General features: G+C 55.4%; 1 protein-coding gene across 1 annotated transcript in view; it reads left to right on the top strand.

The window, feature by feature from the left end:
* Positions 1-819: 819 nt before the first annotated feature.
* EPHA10 (EPH receptor A10) overlaps positions 820-12905 on the top strand; it is a 38300-nt gene continuing 26214 nt past the window's right edge. Inside the window, exons 1-3 of the mRNA XM_035562187.1 lie at positions 820-916; positions 2047-2111; positions 3277-3946. Of these exons, the coding sequence (XP_035418080.1) occupies positions 820-916; positions 2047-2111; positions 3277-3946 (832 nt within the window). The remainder of the gene's footprint in view (positions 917-2046; positions 2112-3276; positions 3947-12905) is intronic.

The raw sequence follows: 12905 nt of genomic DNA, 5'->3' as shown, positions 1-12905 counted from the left end.
CGGAGGCTTGACATGAACGTGGCACTTCCAGGTGCAGGTGAAGGCAGTAGTGAGACCCGTGAGTGTTGGTGCAGAGCCCTGACCTTGTCAGGTGCATTTAGTAAGAGCATAGACAGAGGTGTTGGGGCCAGGGCAGGAGCAGAGATCAGCACAGAGGGACCTGCTGGACACATTTAACTTCAGGTTGCAGCGGACAGAGGCTGAGAACCCGCCCCAGCATGGTGGGGGCAGCACAGGGCCCCTGTTTGTGCCTGGTGTCTGCCCCGCTGCAGGCAGATGCGTTCATGCCAGCTGAGCCTCTCTGCCTTCTCCTGTCCCTGTGGTCATGCAGTGGCCATTGCGTGGGGTCGAGCAGGACAGACCCCCCCCCCCCCGCTCGAAATGGGAACAGGGTGTTAATGGCAGCAGGAGGCAAACCTCATCCAGCGGGGGTGCCTGTAGCCCAGTTAATTAGGGCTGTGACCACAAGACCACCGCATCTCAGCTCCAGCAAGGGCTGTGCGTGCCCCAGCAGCCCTTTGGCTCCCGTGGGGGGGCCAACCCCTGCCCGTGGCAGCGGGGACAGGCACCCCGAAGCCCCTCCGAGCCCCTCAGCCGCCCTGGAGCAGCCGCCTTGCCCTCAGTAGGCTTCAGAGTGAACACGGCCTCCCTCCTCCCCTACCGCCCGCTCTCGCCCCGCCCTTCCTCCCCATTGGCCGGGAGCTCCTCGAGGCCCCTCCCCCTCGTCGGTTGGCGACGGGGATTGGCGGAGAGGGCCCGGGGCGGAGCGCGGCGGCCGGAGCGCGGCGGCGGCGCGGGGCGCACGGAGTCGGCGGCGCCATGGCCAGGGCGCGCGGCGGCGGCGGCGGCGGCTTCCCCCGGGCGCTGCCGCTGCTGCTGCTGCTGCCGGTGCTGCCCCGCGCCGCCGCCGAGCAGGGTGAGCCGGGCGGGGGGCGGGCGCGACCCCCGCTACCCCCCCCACCCGGTACCCTCCCGGTATCTCCCCGGTCGCGTCCCCGTGCCCCGTACCCCGGTGGCTTGCAGCGCCCGGTGCCGCCGCGGCTCGGTGCCGGGTGCCGGTGGCGCTCCGTGGGTTTCGCTTTGGTCCCGGGGCAGCCCCCGGTGATGAGCGGGGACCCCTCGGGAGCCCTCCGGAGGAACGGGGGCGGGGGGGGGGGCGCGGGGCACCGCGGGGAGGGTGGAGAGCCGGGTTGGGGTGCGGGAGGCAGCGACCGGAGCGCGGAGAAACGAGGGGTTGGGGAGGAGCTGCAGGGCGCCCGGGGCCGGTGCGCATCTCCTGGGGCTCGGGGCGCATCTCCCGGAGCCGGGGCGCATCTCCCCGGAGCTCGGGGCGCATCTCCCGGCGCCGGTGCGCATCTCACGGGGCTAGGAGCGCATCTCCCGGAGCCGGTGCGCATCTCCCGGAGCCGGGGCGCATCTCCCCGGGGCTCAGGGCGCATCTCCCCGGAGCTCGGGGCGCATCTCCCTGGGCTCGGGGCGCATCTCCCCGGCGCGCATTGCCTGGGGTCGGTGCGCAGCCGGGCTGTGGTGGTCCCCGCTCTCACGGAGCTCTTGCAGGGGACTGGGGGATGCCACCGAAATCCCCCGAAGTGCAGCCCCTCGCCGCTGGCAGTGCGGGTACCGGGTGGCCCCGCTGGCGGAATGCCTGTCGGAGGACACGGGTGGCACCCAGCGTGGTGGAGCTGGGGCAGGGACCGATTCTGCTCGCTGCCCGTGGGAAGCTCACGGAACTCTGACTTCAGGGGAAATGCATCTTCATGTCACGCAAAGGATTGGCTGTTCCGTGGAAAAAGACTTATCGAGAAACAAGGGTGCAGGCTTTCAAGGAAATTCGGGTCTCAAAAGTGCCATCGGTACCTGCTGGGACTGGGGTCTGGGATGACTCTGCTCCAAGCTGGGTGCACATCCCCCAGCCCCGGCTCTGCCCCAGCCCCGCAGCGCTGGTACTGGGCAGCACCTTGTGGCAGGAGCTGCCCACGGGGTGGGATTTTTGCAGGGCGTCACGCATGGGTGAGCTGGCTTGTTAACGTGTTGTCCTCCTTGCAGTTGTCCTGCTGGACTCGAAGGAATCGCAAGCAGAGCTGGGCTGGACCTCGCACCCATCCAACGGGGTAAGAGCGTGGGGCTGGAGAGGGGCTGCCCGTGGCTGCTTGGCAGCGGTCGGTGCTTTTTGGGTGAGCACCGGCTTGTGGAGGGGTCCGAGAGCCAGAGGCCAGGTATTGGTTGTGTTAATGGTGCAACGCCTCCCCAGAATGCATCTTAAGCTCTTGAGATAAGCAAATAAACACCAGCCAGTGAAGTCTGTGTGTTGTGGTTTGTGCCCCAGCTTGATTTCTTGGGATCTCTCTGTGCTTGGAAGTGCTGGGACAGGGATGGGATCGTTGGGATCCTGCATCGCACTGGGGCTGCCTGATCTGCTCCCTTCTGTGCTGCCGGGGTTGGTCCCTGGCTGCTTTTGGCAGAGAATGGCAGGAAAGCCAGAGTTGTGTTCCTCGCTGCTTCAGGTTTATTTTCCAGAAAGGAAGCAAAGCTTTTAGGGTGGATGGCAATACATCCTGGAGTCATCTGCGTTCCCCAGCTGTTAGTCTGCAGAAGAAACTCTGTTTTGGGTGCGTTTGGCAATCTGGCATAAATCTACCCCCAGAAAGAATTGCTTTGGGAAGTTGCCAGGTCATCCTTGAGGCTGTGAGGTTTGAATCATCGTTTTGCTAATCAGAATCTCTGCTGGTAACTTTGGGGAAAACCGTTGCGCTTGGCAGGCAGAGGATTCGTCCTGTTCCAGCTAAAACTTCGCGTGACAGAAGCTGCTGCTGGTGAAGGTGCTTGTCCTTGGGCTGTGGCATGACTAGCCTTGCATGTCCTGGGCCATCGTTGCCTTCTCTGGGTGGCTCAACACCCAGGTGAGCTGCTGCTGCATCGTGCTGAGCTGATGTGCGTCCCTGGGGACGGGAAACCTCAGGCACATGTGGGAGATGCTGGCCTCCTGTGGGCTGTTCAGCAGCTGATGTGTCTGCTCTTGCGCTGGCCCTGGGTTCAGAAGGGCTGAGGCTGCTGCCCTCTCCCTGTCTGTGTTGGGTGGTCCCGCAGCACAGCCCTGTGCCCACAGCTCATGCTCTTGGTGGATCAGGGACTTCAAGTGTCTGTGCTATCATGGCCGGGTAGGTGGAGAGGCTTTTGGTGGTGGTATTTATAGCGACGGCTGTGTTTCTGCTTGGGCGGCTGGTTCTCGCTGACGGCAGCCCCTGGGCTCTCACAGCCTTTGTGCTCTTTCCACAGTGGGAAGAAATCAGCGGGGTGGATGAGAACTACAAGCCGATCCGCACCTACCAGGTCTGCAACGTCATGGAGCCCAACCAGAACAACTGGCTGCAGACGGGCTGGATCGCCAGGCGAGACGGCCAGAGGATCTTCATCGAGCTGAAGTTCACCCTGCGGGACTGCAACAGCATCCCGGGCGTGATGGGCACCTGCAAGGAGACCTTCAATCTGTATTACGTCGAGTCCGACTCCGACCTGGGCCGTAGCATCCACGAGAGCAAGCACACAAAGATTGACACCATCGCTGCGGATGAGAGCTTCACGCAGGGGGACCTGGGTGAGCGTAAGATGAAGCTGAACACGGAGCTGCGGGAGATCGGCCACCTGAGCAAGCAAGGCTTCCACCTGGGCTTCCAGGACGTGGGCGCCTGCGTGGCGCTCGTCTCCGTGCGGGTCTATTACAAGAAGTGCCTCGCCACCCTGCAGAACCTGGCGCTCTTTCCGGACACGGTGGCAGAGACGGCCTTCGCCACGCTGGTGGAAGTTAAGGGCGCTTGCGTGGAGCACGCCCAGGTGGACGTGGATAACCCCCCGCGGATGCACTGCAGCGCCGAGGGAGAGTGGCTGGTCCCCATCGGGAAGTGCGTGTGCGGCCCCGGCTTCGAGGAGAGGGACGGGAGGTGCAGAGGTAACGTGGCCGTTCGCATCCTTTTGCAGCCGGTGGCTGTGCTGCGCTCCTCTGCCGGGTGCTGAGCACGGCTTGGAGCGGTGGCTGTGCCCTTGGTCAGTGATGTTGTTCATTTAGCTAATTGAGAGTCTGCCGCTAACAGCCAGAGCTTTGTCTGAAGGTGGCAGCTGGGGACGTGGGGTGTGTTGCTGGTGGCTGGAGCGTGGTGTTGGCCGGGCAGATGTGCCGGCACTCTGAATGCCGTCAGGCATTTCCCCGAGCTTTATTGGTAGCCGTAAAATTACTCGAGCCCGTTAATACCCCCACAGCAGTGCTGTAGACGCAGCGTAATCGTTTGGTGGCTTTACAGCTCGCGAGGTCGCCTTTAATGACAGCTGTAAAACCAGATCTAACCCCGGCCTTCACGGGGGTCTCTGTAGCGGACCCGGTGCTGTGAGGGTTTCGGTCTGGCTTTCCAAGGCGGGCAGGAGCTGGGTGTGATTCTGGCTGTGCGCCCATGGGATGCGGGGTGTGCGCCCGTGGGGGCGAGGGGTGCGTGCAGGGTGAGGCCTCCTCCTGCTGATGTCCTTCTAAGGAACACGTGGGGCCTGCACGGAGGGACTGGTGTGACTGGAGCCACTTTGACTGTACTGGTGTGAATATGTTTTGGGTGGAAAAGCCCCTTTTGGTGTCTTGGGTCTGTTGGCTGGGTCTGCGGCCTCTGGAGAGGCGGCTCAGAGACTGAAGCCTCTCAGCACTATGGCTGGAGGTAGGTGGAAAGTAGGTAAATATGGCCCAGACAGGTACAGGGTGCTCCGGGTCTGTGGTAGGGGAGCGAGCTTTCCTGGAGGAACCCGGTCTGCTTTTACGGAGCTGGGTGAGGCTGCGGAGGTGTCGGTGGTGCCGGCTGTGCCCCTTCCTCCTGACCCCGGCAAGGCTTTCGCCTGCCCCACTAGTGGCTTTTCACTCAGTGCCCTCCTTTAAAAGACCTTATTAAAACTATCGAATTGAAATCTCGGCATTGTTCATTGCTTCAGTGGCTGCATGGCAGCTCGCCACGCTTTCCCCATCTGTTTGGAGTGGGAATTTACATAGTGAGTCCCAGAAGGCTTTTGCTAATGTTTCAGGTTTCTCTGTGTTGAGTTTAAATAATTCATATTCTCTAAGGAAAAATATTTGAAGTAATTTAATGGACATAATTAAGTTTTTCCCCCCTCTCACAGAAAGCAGGTCATTAGTCACTCTCTGCGGAGCAGCGTCTGATGTCTGGTCAAATATCAGAAAATAGTTTTTAAGAGTTGAAAGTTTTTATGTGTGTGTGTATGTGTCTTTATTTTTTTTTTTAAGCTCTGCATTAGCACGGCACTAAGTGAGTAACTTGAAAAGATTCCTGATGAAAGCATCCCGGGCTGCAGAAATTCCCCAACAAGGACAGAAGCCCTTGAGCTGGAGGTGGATAAATGCAGTGGGTGTTGGAGGATGCTTGAGCAATCGGGCGACACGCAGCGGGGCTGGCTCTTCTGCCACAGTCCGTAAGAGGGCTGTGCTGGGAGTGAGCCCGATGCATCCTCTTGTGGTCTCTGCTGTGATTCTTGCAGCCCAAGAGCATGGTGCAGCTCACCGGCTCTGAATTCAAAGGAAATGGGATGGCAGGAGTGAATGAGGAGTCACCTCCAGGGCAGGTGCCTCTGCTCCAGGACCACGAGTGTGCACTGATGATCTCCGTAAGGACAGGGTGGTGCCACGAGGCTGAGCAGGTCGTGTTAACGGAGTAAATTCCACTCTGGGGGCCTTTGGCCAGTTTGAATCCCTGCCAAACTGGTCAATGCGGCTGAGGCATGCTGCTACAGGAGCCGTTGGTGTAACGAGGGTGATGGGGATGAATGCTGGTGAGAGGAAGGGTCACAGGCAGGGCTGGGCTGGGGTTGAGCTTTGTGGCAGGAGCAGAGCATAAAGAGGAGGCCGGGGAAGTGCAGGGCTTCTGTGTGAGGAAGCATTAGCTTTATTTCCTGCTGAACTCGGGAATCCACGTTTGAATGAAATCCCAAAGCTCCTTGTACTGGTGATTTAGGTGCTGAAATCATCCTGCTGCCGAGAGAACATTTGTATCCTCACACTGAAATTAGGGGAGATGAAAAAAGACTAATAGGATTTATGGCAGTGCTAATTACTGCTGCAATAAAGCCAAGCCTTTTTACTGTCCATCTTCCTATATAACACCATTTCTCTGAAGAAATCCCGGAGTACCTGACAGGCTTTTCCTGGGTTTGCACATTTCTGATGAATCATTTCAGTGATCATTGAAATGCAGCCGTCTCTAGGGTGGAAGCGAGCAGCTTTAGCATCTGTTTAACATCTACGCTCAAATAAGAGGAGAGGTTCTGTCACTGTAAATACATTTAAACTGCTTTTCTTGTCTAATATATATCTATAGCCAGCTGCTGGCCTGTGCTCACTCTGATCTTAAACCCTATTTCCAGCAGATGCGCGGTGGGCAGGTGGAAAGTCCCGTTGAACTGTGGATGATCATCTGTCCGTCCTTATTTCGTTTGCAGTTGGCTTCTCGGTGTTGATGTCTTTTACCCTTAATTTTGCCAGGCATGATCCGTGGCCCCTTCATGCCATTTGCTTTGCAGGGTATTGCAATAGCTTCTGTAAATGAAACTGTGATGCGGAGGATCTGCCTGATGTTTGCTGTGAAGTTGTCTTTTGTGCTTCATCTCTTCCACCCGATCCCTTGTAATATCTGCAAGGAGAATTTCAACAAAGCCCAAGGTTAATATTTACCAGCCAGTTTTGTTGCAAATGAGACAACCTCAACCAGACGTTGAATTAATATGATGGAGACCAGTTTCCAAAAATAGCTGTCAGCCACTCTTCTTTGACAGAGACGTAAATTCGGGTTGTAGTTAGGTCTCCTCAATTTATTTCCCTCTGCTTTTGACGGGAGCGGTGGGAGCTGGCGCTGTGCTGCCAGGGCAGCCTGTGCCAGTGTCTCAGCCCGTAGCCGGCTGCATCCCTTCTGTGCAGGGATGATCTTACTGAAGCCAATTTTAGGGAGAAAATAGTTGCTAGTGCTTTGCTGGGATTTTTCAAATGCGGTTTCAAGTGATTTTGGTGTGGGTAGAAAGGGCAGGTTTGGTGCCTCCGGCACAGCTTGCGATGCTTCCCCAGCATTCCGGGACCATCCTTGGTTTGTTCATCCCTGGTACGAGTGTGTGAAGGATTTTGGGGCTTTGTGAGGTGAGCAGCTGGCACTTCTGGTCGTGAAACAGAGGGATGAGGTGGAGGGCACAGGGGGCCAGTTAGAAGAAAGCAGCCTTTGCTCGTGGTGATAGGAAATGTAATGCACGCTGGACGCTGCGCGGCAGGCACTGAGCAGCTGCGGTGAGCTTGGGGCGATTCATCAGAAACTGCCCGAAAAGATCCCAGGGAGCGTCGCCGGGCAAAGCAGTGCCTGTGCCCCATGGCCAGATCCGTCCTCCTCGAAACTGGCTAGGGCAGGACGTTTTTCTGCAAAACCCAAGATTACAGTAAAAGTCCTTGATTTGTGTTTTCCAAAGGGAAGCACTAAAATAGGGCAAGTGTTTGCTTTTTTAAAAGAGCAGTCTTTCCGCTTGGGTCCCCTTGGACCTCCCCTTCGACTCCTTGCCTTTGCGCTGCTGAGCATCACAGGCTGAAGGTGGAGAGAGCGATGGCTCTGAGGTGGGAGCTGTTTGCTTTACAGAGGTCTCCTGAGACATCCGTGAAGAGCCTTTGATACCCGGCTGCTTGTGCTGGACGGAGGCACTTGTCTCGCCCTTCTTTGGGAGCGGGGAATGAAATTGTGCAGTCCTTGTGTCCGCTGCGAGGTGGGGATGCAGAGAGAGGCAGCACCGAAGGCAGGAGCTGGGGCTGTGTCAGCACAGGAGCTGTGCCTGCAGCTCCAGGACCGTGCCATGGCTCTGGGAGCTGCTGTGACTTGGGGGCAGCTCCTGCCCAGGGAGCAGCCCTGCCTCGGCTGCCACCCTGCTGCTGGGCTCGTTCAGTGCCTCCCAGACACGTGCGTTCCTTAGACTGGGGAAATGCAGACATCAATTTAAAATAAAAAAAAAAACAAACACTAATGACCCATCCCTGAGAGCTACAGCTACCATCTTTCTCGTGATGACAGTGCTGCAAGCGAGGCTGGTGTCTTTGCGGGTCTCAGGGGCTGTGTGCTCACCTTGCACGTTGCCTCGCACGTCGGCAGCCCTGCTGCGTGGGGCTGGCGGTCAGCGATGCGATGCTCCTGCTGCAGGTGCCTGGGGAGAGCCTCGGGCTGGAATTGCAGAGCGTCGAGTGCATTAAACCAACTGCGAGTCCTTCGTGTTACTCCATAAATCGGCCATGTGAATTTGTCTGGTGGCAGAGGACAATGATGGAAATCATGTGAAGATGGTATGAGCTGGAGACTTTCTGAGCAGGGGTTGTCTGCTTCGGGAAGTTGTTTTTGGAAAGCGAGAGCTCTGCCGATAAATAAATGCTAGCTGAAAGTACTACAGGCATTCAAATGCCAAATAGGAACCAAAAATGACCCCTCCAGTGGTAGGAAGAGAAGCAGCACACATGTAGGCTGTTGGGATGAAGGGAGACTATGCTGGCTACAGCTGGGGGGAACCTCTTTTTCTTCCCTCGTGTACTCTTTCCCCCAAAGTATTGCCTTGCTGGGGAAGTTGGGGTGTCAGTGCCTCCTTCTTCCTGGCTGAACATGCGGGTGTTTGGTGTTCTGCGTCCCCAGACGAGGTGCAGGGCTCACAGGTCCCTATGAGCCGTGAATCCTTCAGGGCATGTGATCGATGATGCGGCCCTACTCTCGCATCTTTTTATGCATTTACTGGTGTAAAAAGGCATCCAGGCTCTGGCACAGCACAGCACGTAACGTGCGTGTGTCCCATCAAAACGTCGTGTCTCTACAGTGTCTTCAGTTGGAAAATAAATAGTTTGATTGAGAATTAAAGAGATTTAGGATAAAAAATTGCAATATTCTGCCATTTAGTACAAAGATGCCTCCTGAAGCCTGAGGTCTGCTTTTCCATTTAAGTACAAAAAAAGATGGATCCAAATGCACAGCGCTTAGGGCTCTTGATTTGTTTCATCTTTTATACATTAGCTTACAAACCTGCATGTTCTCCTGGAGTTTATTTTATCCTCTGACTGATGCCAGGGTATTATGCATAATAAATTTCTTTTTTCTCCCGGGACCCCGCACCGAGCACTAGGCTTTGCTTCCATCCTGCACAGCCATGGTCTGCTCGCGGGACGGAGCTGAAGCTCAGATTTAGCGGTGCTCATCGGGGCTGGAGCTGGGTGCACCGTGGCCATGCTGGTGGAAATGGATGTGAAACGAGGGCAGCGCATCAAGAGGGGGCTGAGGGAGTAAATCTGCTGCTGAAGGAGGAGTTAGGGAGGAAATTTATACTTCGGTTTCCTCCCTGAATTATGGTTTGGCTTTCCCTTTCCGGGTCTTGGGTTGTAGCAGAGCATGGTTGGAGCAAAGTGACCATTTGTAAGGTGTGGAGAGCATGGTGCTGAATGAATTTGGAATATCCGCCTCCCTGCAGCCATTAGCAGCCTCCGGGGAAGCTGTGATGCCTTATGGTAGACGCCGCTTTCCATCAGTTGTGCAGATGAAACGCCCATGTAAAATATGCTTTCTCTTTTTGGAGTAATGATCAAGCTTGGAGATATTTATTATTCTGGATTGCATGTTATATTGCTGTATTATAGTGTGTCTGAAATAATTATGGCTATGGAAATTGTGGCAGAGCCAGACACAAATTACTCTATGGCACTTAATTTTAGAGCAAACTACTCAGAAAATTACAAGCATCACAATTCGTTTGCGGAATTCTTGTCAGGCTTAAGGTTATAGATACCTGGCTGCTGGATGGACACCCACTATTCGGCTGAAATACAGAGGGAAACCTGTCTTGCCCACGGCGAAGGGAGCTGTGCATGGACTAAAGCCCTTGGCAGGAGCGGGGTGTGTTGGACACGCGGGTCAGCCAGCCCTCGGCACGGGAGTAATTTGGGAGGTGCATTAGGGAACTGGGAAAGACAACAGTAAATTGCACTTGGCTCAGTGGATGTGCCTGCCTTAGCGTGTCCTTGAGGAAAATTCCTGCATAAATAGCAATGAGTTTCTCTTCAGAGCTGCCGTGGCAGTGAATTCAAGCGAGTGTATTCTTGGTGCTGAATGAATTTTGATATTTCAGGCCTGCCTTGCTAAATATACTTGGGTATTTAATTTTCCTCTAGACTAAATCACTGAATTTAATTTCAGCTATTAAGAGCTCATTGTTGGAGATGCACAAAGATCTAGCCTCTGGACGTAGGTTTTCATTTCAGTACTTCTCAAATTATTTAACAAGAGCTAAAATTATAGAGTAGTGTTGTCCTAAAGGTTTCAGGGATGCTGGAAACGCGTTGGACTGAAGGCTGCTGAGCAGTATTATTGAAAAACGGTTATTAAAGAAAAAATCAGCACAAAAACTGCCTTTGAATTCTCTTTAGGCTGGCACAGCCTGGAATACCCATCCTGGTAGGTAAGTGTCCTGGTTTCAGGTAGGACAGAGTTAATTTTCCTCCTAGTAGCTGGCAGGGTGCTATGTTTTGGATTAGGATGAGAAGAGCGCTGATAACATGCTGATGTTTTAATTGTTGTAGAGCAATGCTTACACCAAGCCAAGGACTTTTCAGCTTCTCGCTCTGTCCTGCTAGCGAGCAGGCTGGGGGTGCAGCAGGAGCTGGGAGGGGACAGACCCAGGACAGCTGACCCAAACTGGCCAAAGGGGTATTCCATACCATCTGACGTCATGCTGAACAATATATAGGGGTGGCTAGCCAGGGTGGGGGGGCCGGCTGCTCGGGGATAGGCTGGGCATCGGTCAACGGGTGGTGAGCAATTGCATTGTGCATCACTTTGTACACATTATTACTATTATTATTATTATTATTATTATTATTGTTATTATTTTCCCTGTCTTAATAAACTGTCCTTATCTCAACTCACAGGCTTCACTTTCCCGTTTCTCTCCCCCATCCCGGAGAGGGAGGGGGGAGGGTGAGCGAACGGCTGTGTGGTGTTTAGCTGCCAGCCGGGCTAAACCACAACAGTAAGGCACCAAGATGAGAGGAGCGGGGACCTGATCCGGTGCTCGTATCGATCTCTCGCTCCCGCTGACTTTGTCCCTCCTGCACAGGCACGGAGATTGGACAAGATTTCTTTCCCTTCCTCACAGTGGGGCTCTGTAACCGTATCGCTCGCCGCCTGCACAGTATTGATTACAGTTTTTGCAATAAGACGAGGCAAGATTGCAAACCCAGCATGTACGGCGAAGGCGGGAGCCTCTCTATTACCCGAGGCCGTGTGTTGACAAGGCTTTCAGCAGCTCAATATACAGCTGGAACTTTACCCCGGCGCTGTGTTTTGCACAAGGCGCCCTGTCTGCTTTGGGGCGGCTTGTCCTTGTCTGCGTGCGCTCCTTGACAGCCGTCCTTCCAGGGCATCAGCACGGATGCTGAGCTTTTTGTTGAAGTTGGGGGGGGGGGAAAAAGCAATTGTGAAGCAATCGGAGGACGATGCTAACTGCAGTGCTCAGGGAAACAAGGCCTCTGAGAAGGGAAAGGCTCCGAAGTCTGTCTGGGGTTTAATTTAATTACATGCTGTATGAAGGGAATGTTTGTTTGTTTGTTTGAAGCCTGCTGCTTGATAATTGCATTAGCTGCACCCTCATCCTTGTGTTTTGCGAAACGCTGAATAACAGCACTCTCTTCTCCACGCTGTTAGTGATTTTATGGAGTTCAGCGCTGCATCTTCTTGGTTATCTCATCCAAGCTGAGCCACCCTGCTCTGCTAGGGCCCAGCTCCCATCTTTTGGCTTTTAGGGTCGCTTGGGTTGAGCAGATTTGCTGCCAGAGCTTACAGCAGCCGCCGTCTCCCTAGGGTGACGGTGGGCAGGGTGCAGGCTGGCATCGTCTCGCATCTTGCACCCCCCCCCTGGCTGCACACCCAGCTGCCGGATCACCTCGTAAAGAAAGCGCAAGAAATGATGTGCTCACCTGAGCAGAAAAAACAGCTCAGCAGAGGCTGAGCGCTCGGGCTGCTGCCTGACTTTCCTTCGCCCTCCCGGAGAAGGTTCCCGGTGTCAATTCCTTGGTACTGAGAGCCCGAGGGGTGTTTCGTGGCTGCTTCCTTCCCTGCCAAAAGTTTGCAAAAGCAGTGTGGGGACCCAAAAGTCAGCCCTAGGGGTGGGAACTGCTGTTGAGGCTGTTGAGATGTGGACAACTGCCTGCATGGCCAAATCCTGCTGCTGGTGGGGTGGGACGGGTGAGCACGGACCACGTGGGTGCTGCTGGGGGTTGTTGGGGCAGCTTGGTCAGCAGCGAGGGTCTGGTGGGTGCATGGGGGCACCCAGCCCCTCTGCTCCAGCCCCAGGAGGGACAAGCAGGTGCTGTGGACCCCCGTGCAGAAGGTTTTGGGTCTCCAGAAGGAGCCCACCTCATCCCCAGCTTGCAAGCTCGCTGGCAGCAGAAGCACCCAGAGGTTCCCCTGGGTGCTGAGCCCCAGGGTGCTTGGGGGACACGGGCATCTTCGCACAAAGCCTCTCCCTGTCAGTCCTGCTGTGTTGACATGAAGCGCATCTCCGCCGATGCGTCGATGAAATGTTTGGAACATAATAACCAGTGACTTGCTCGGCTTGATAATGGAATTAAGACGGATGGGGGCTGGATGTGCCAGCCTGGTCCGGGGGGGGGGGTCAGCCTGGCAATAGCTCCTGTGAGAGAAGGCAGTGAGGACAGTTTCATATTTTATATGACTGGTGATAACAGAAAGTGAGTCTGTAGAGGCAGGAGGGATTGATACGGTTGCAGGCTCAGCGTGCGCTGTTCGCTGGCAACCTGCGTCAGGAGCAGAGGGCGCTCCTTGGTGCTCGGGAAGGGTTCGTGCGTACCTTAA

Source organism: Cygnus atratus, chromosome 23 (genome assembly GCF_013377495.2).
Source record: "Cygnus atratus isolate AKBS03 ecotype Queensland, Australia chromosome 23, CAtr_DNAZoo_HiC_assembly, whole genome shotgun sequence".
Classification (NCBI taxonomy): domain Eukaryota; kingdom Metazoa; phylum Chordata; class Aves; order Anseriformes; family Anatidae; genus Cygnus; species Cygnus atratus.
The sequence above is the reverse complement of the archived record's forward strand: the minus strand, read 5'-3'. Positions and strand labels throughout refer to the sequence as shown.